Source organism: Ursus arctos, unplaced genomic scaffold, assembly GCF_023065955.2.
Source record: "Ursus arctos isolate Adak ecotype North America unplaced genomic scaffold, UrsArc2.0 scaffold_21, whole genome shotgun sequence".
NCBI classification, from domain to species: domain Eukaryota; kingdom Metazoa; phylum Chordata; class Mammalia; order Carnivora; family Ursidae; genus Ursus; species Ursus arctos.
The window spans coordinates 30,478,052-30,481,966 of record NW_026622886.1 but is presented as its reverse complement, the minus strand read 5'-3'; the positions used below and the strand labels follow the sequence as shown (position 1 = coordinate 30,481,966).

General features: G+C 43.6%; 1 protein-coding gene across 1 annotated transcript; it reads left to right on the top strand.

The window, feature by feature from the left end:
• Positions 1-506: 506 nt before the first annotated feature.
• Positions 507-3,169, top strand: MYF5 (myogenic factor 5). Its single transcript, XM_026499623.3, has 3 exons — positions 507-1,163; positions 1,844-1,919; positions 2,336-3,169. Exons 1-3 carry the CDS (start codon positions 663-665, stop codon positions 2,524-2,526), a joined length of 768 nt encoding a protein of 255 aa, XP_026355408.2. The 5' UTR covers positions 507-662; the 3' UTR covers positions 2,527-3,169.
• The last annotated feature ends 746 nt before the right edge of the window (positions 3,170-3,915 follow it).

The following is a 3,915-nucleotide window of genomic DNA, read 5'->3' as shown; positions in this document are numbered from 1 at the left end:
TGTCACTTCAAAGTTTTTAGCAACTGTTATTTGATCCACTGACTGAAAAAATTCCTGAGATAATTAAAGTCCGTGTAGAAGGGAAACAAACACCTAAAGCAAGGTAATTCCTCATGTCCAAGATTGGGAAGGCAGGTCGGCTTCTGGTGTCAGCTTATAGCAGGGTGTTTTATTTATTAATATTTTTTAATGTATGAGCAATTCCAAAAAGTTGGATGGACTTCGTTGCTTTGTCTCTACCACTCTTTAAGTGATCCCTTGGTTTAGGTTATCTAGAGAGTGCAAGTGAGCGGGTTGGGGAATGATCCCTCCGCCCCAGCAGAAATGCAGTAAAACCATTAGCGTCAAAAGGAGCTGTAAACAGCAAATTGTCTCTAGAGGAAAGGCGGAGGTTTGCCCAGACAGCCCCTGCGGGGGTTGTGGTGGGATATGCTAATAGTGCCTGGCCACTGGGGCCGGCCTCCCTCCCCCAAGAATATATAAAGAGCCCCAACCCCAGCACATCCGACCCGGGGCCGCCAGGCGTTTGCCCTTGTTAATTACCGGAGAAACCGACCAGGGAGCTCCGCCCGGGATTTGTGGGCCCGAAGCGGCGCTAGGCTCCCGTCTCTCCCCTTATCTCGCGCTGCGGTCCAGGTGCGCCACTTGCTTCACCGCGAAGGATGGAAATGATGGACGGCTGCCAGTTCTCGCCTTCTGAGTACTTCTATGACGGCACCTGCATCCCGTCCCCGGAGGGCGAGTTCAGGGATGAGTTTGAGCCGAGAGAGGCTGCCTTCAGGGCGCACAAACCAGAGCTGCAAGGCTCAGACGAGGACGAGCATGTGCGAGCACCTACAGGCCACCACCAGGCTGGCCACTGTCTCATGTGGGCTTGCAAAGCATGCAAGAGAAAGTCTACCACCATGGATCGGCGGAAGGCGGCCACCATGCGCGAGAGGAGACGCCTGAAGAAGGTCAACCAGGCTTTTGAGACGCTCAAGAGGTGCACCACGACCAACCCCAACCAGAGGCTGCCCAAGGTGGAGATCCTCAGGAACGCCATCCGCTACATCGAGAGCCTGCAGGAGCTGCTGAGGGAGCAGGTGGAGAACTACTACAACCTACCGGGACAGAGCTGCTCCGAGCCCACCAGCCCCACCTCCAATTGCTCCGACGGCATGGTAAGAGCCCTGGTCACCCCGATCTTTCCCAAAAATTCTTACATCTCCTTTAAACCAGGTGTGGCAACCAAATAGTGGTTATTGGTGGATAGTGGGGGGGGGGGGCTAGAAGAGAAGTGGCACATTAGAAAGATGCCAGGGAACAGCTGGTGAACAGTTTAGTTTGACTTCCTCCCAGGTTTCAGGTGAACCTTGTAGGGGAGGGTCGTCATGTGACACAGGTGGCTGCAACTGATCAATAACATGTTTTCTCCACATGGCCCCGTCCCTGCTCTGCTGAGGCCTGGCTGGAGAGAGATGTTGATGCGTTCTTTTCAGAGGGCGTTTGCTCCAACGCTGCCAGGTTTTAATGTGTTTTTGCCCTGGGAAAGTATTCTCTCCCTGAATTAGTGTGGCTTCCTTCTACTCCAATCCATTTTGCATGGTTAACCCAACGCACATTGCTGCTGAATTCCACCCCCGCCCTCTTCCCTTTGCGCTGCTCTCCTCTTCTTCAAGCACAGAGATTGACCTCGGTGCCCTTACAATTTGGTGAGGGCCAACCCTTCCTAAATGGAGGCAATGAAGGTGATTGAGAGTGGTCAATGTACAGAGCTAGTGGTCAAGCACAGCCTCACCGGAGGTCAAAGCATCTTTTGCCAAGACCTGAAAACGAACTTCCTTTGTGTCTTGTGTTGTAGCCTGAATGTAACAGTCCTGTCTGGTCCAGAAAGAGCAGCAATTTTGACAGCATCTACTGCCCTGATGTACCAAATGGTAAGAATTGATGACTTCAGAGTAGTTTAAAAATCAGTTTAACTTCACGATTCAGCCTGTCAAAGGAGTGCTTGATTTTCCGGGCTGTATTGGGGAAGGGAATGGAAGGGAGGGTTGTTATGGGGAGGTTTCGGTGCCGCAAAATATACATACATCTTTCGTTCAAAATCCCCCTAACGGCTGCACACATATGCACATTTGCTTGAGATTTTACTAGGGGGCTTCTCCACGCCCTGTGTTCACCCCCATGAATTGCTAGATATTTGTTGCAAATTTCTACATCAGGCTTTCAGTGACCACCTGAACTCTGGGTGTCAAAGGTGCTGACCTATGGTTTAAGGGGCCACATAAGCAAGTCTCTCTATTTGGGATTGGTTTTTTTTTTTTTTTTAATGGTTTTCTCCTTGTATTCTTAGTCTACACCACAGATAAAAGCTCCTTATCCAGCTTGGATTGTTTATCCAGCATAGTGGATCGAATCACCAACTCAGAGCAACCTGGATTGCCTCTCCAGGACCTGGCCTCTCTCTCCCCAGTTGCCAGCATGGATTCACAGCCTGCAACGCCAGGGCCCTCGAATTCCAGGCTCATCTATCATGTGCTATGAACTGAAAATCTAGTCTAGATGAGTTCTACGGGGAGGGCCTATTACACAGGAGGAAGGAAGTCCCAAAAGTTCAAAAGCAAGATGACTTGTATATAAAGATTTCCTTTCAGTTGTAAATTTGTAAATATTATCTTGCCACTTTATACGAAAGTATATTTAACTAAAAAGTCAGCATCGCAATTAATACTTTATTTCTTTTCTCCTCCTTCTCTTCCTCTTCCTTCTTCTTTACCTCCTCATTAGCTTTAGATATATAGTTCTAATAATATTCTTTCTGATAGGGGGCAATTCATTGAAGGTAGCTTGTTGCAATGCTTAACTTATATTTTTTTTAATAAATATTGCTTATCAAAATATTATGTCTGATGCTAGATCTTTATTTTTTTTCTTTAAAACATTAGAACAGCTGGAAATCAGTTACAGGAAACCTTAAATCTATTTAACTTTTGTTTTTCTATTAACTCTTTGATGTTATTGTAATAAGTAAAAACATAACAGTACTGCCTAATGGTATATATTTTGATCTTTTCTTACAAGGAGTGCATCTTTTTAATATAAGCACAAAATAGTACTTTGTGGATAATTTCAAGATATAAGAAGTTTTGGAAATTCCACCATAAATAAAATTGTTTAGATGAAGAAATATTTTGGCTCATGTTTTTGTTTTGTTTTGTTTTGTTTTTAAAAAACACCCCTAATGGAATTGGCAGTCACTGGCATGAAATTTTTAACATGGGGCTGAAAATAACAAAATAGTTGGCTTTGTGGATACATTCGAACGTTTACCATCTCACAGACACACTTTAGGTTCTGTTGATGTCACAAATGAGGAGAACATTTCTATTTTAATCAGCTTTCAAGGGAGCCTGCTAAATACAATTTTTCCCTTCTCTTAGTACTGTGCTCTGTAATGTCAAATTATGTGTGTGTGGAGGGAAAGTAGAAGTTATTCAGGACAAGACTACGTGTTTCAATGAAAAGAATGTGCAACATTACATCATTTTAATACCTACAGGACATTAGAAATCATGAATTAGAGCATATTTACTTGATCTACTTGCCTGAAAAGATCTTGATATATTAATGTTAATATTGTCAATAAAATATTTAAAAGTATTGAGCTGATTTTTTTTGTATTGCTAAAGTGCTAGAATAAGCAAACTTACACAAACTAGAGTGAAGTGAAACAGATTGCAATTGGCTTCCTTCTTTTCACAGCTTTTTTGATTTTATTAATCATATTGTGTGCGTGCGTATGATGGACATGCATTTTTTATTGTTCATCACTTTAAATCTGCCTTAGCAAGAATTGAGATAAAAAATAAAACAATTAAGTAGAAAATAGGTTCAGATGGTCATTGAGATAATTCTCACAAGTTCACCATTGAA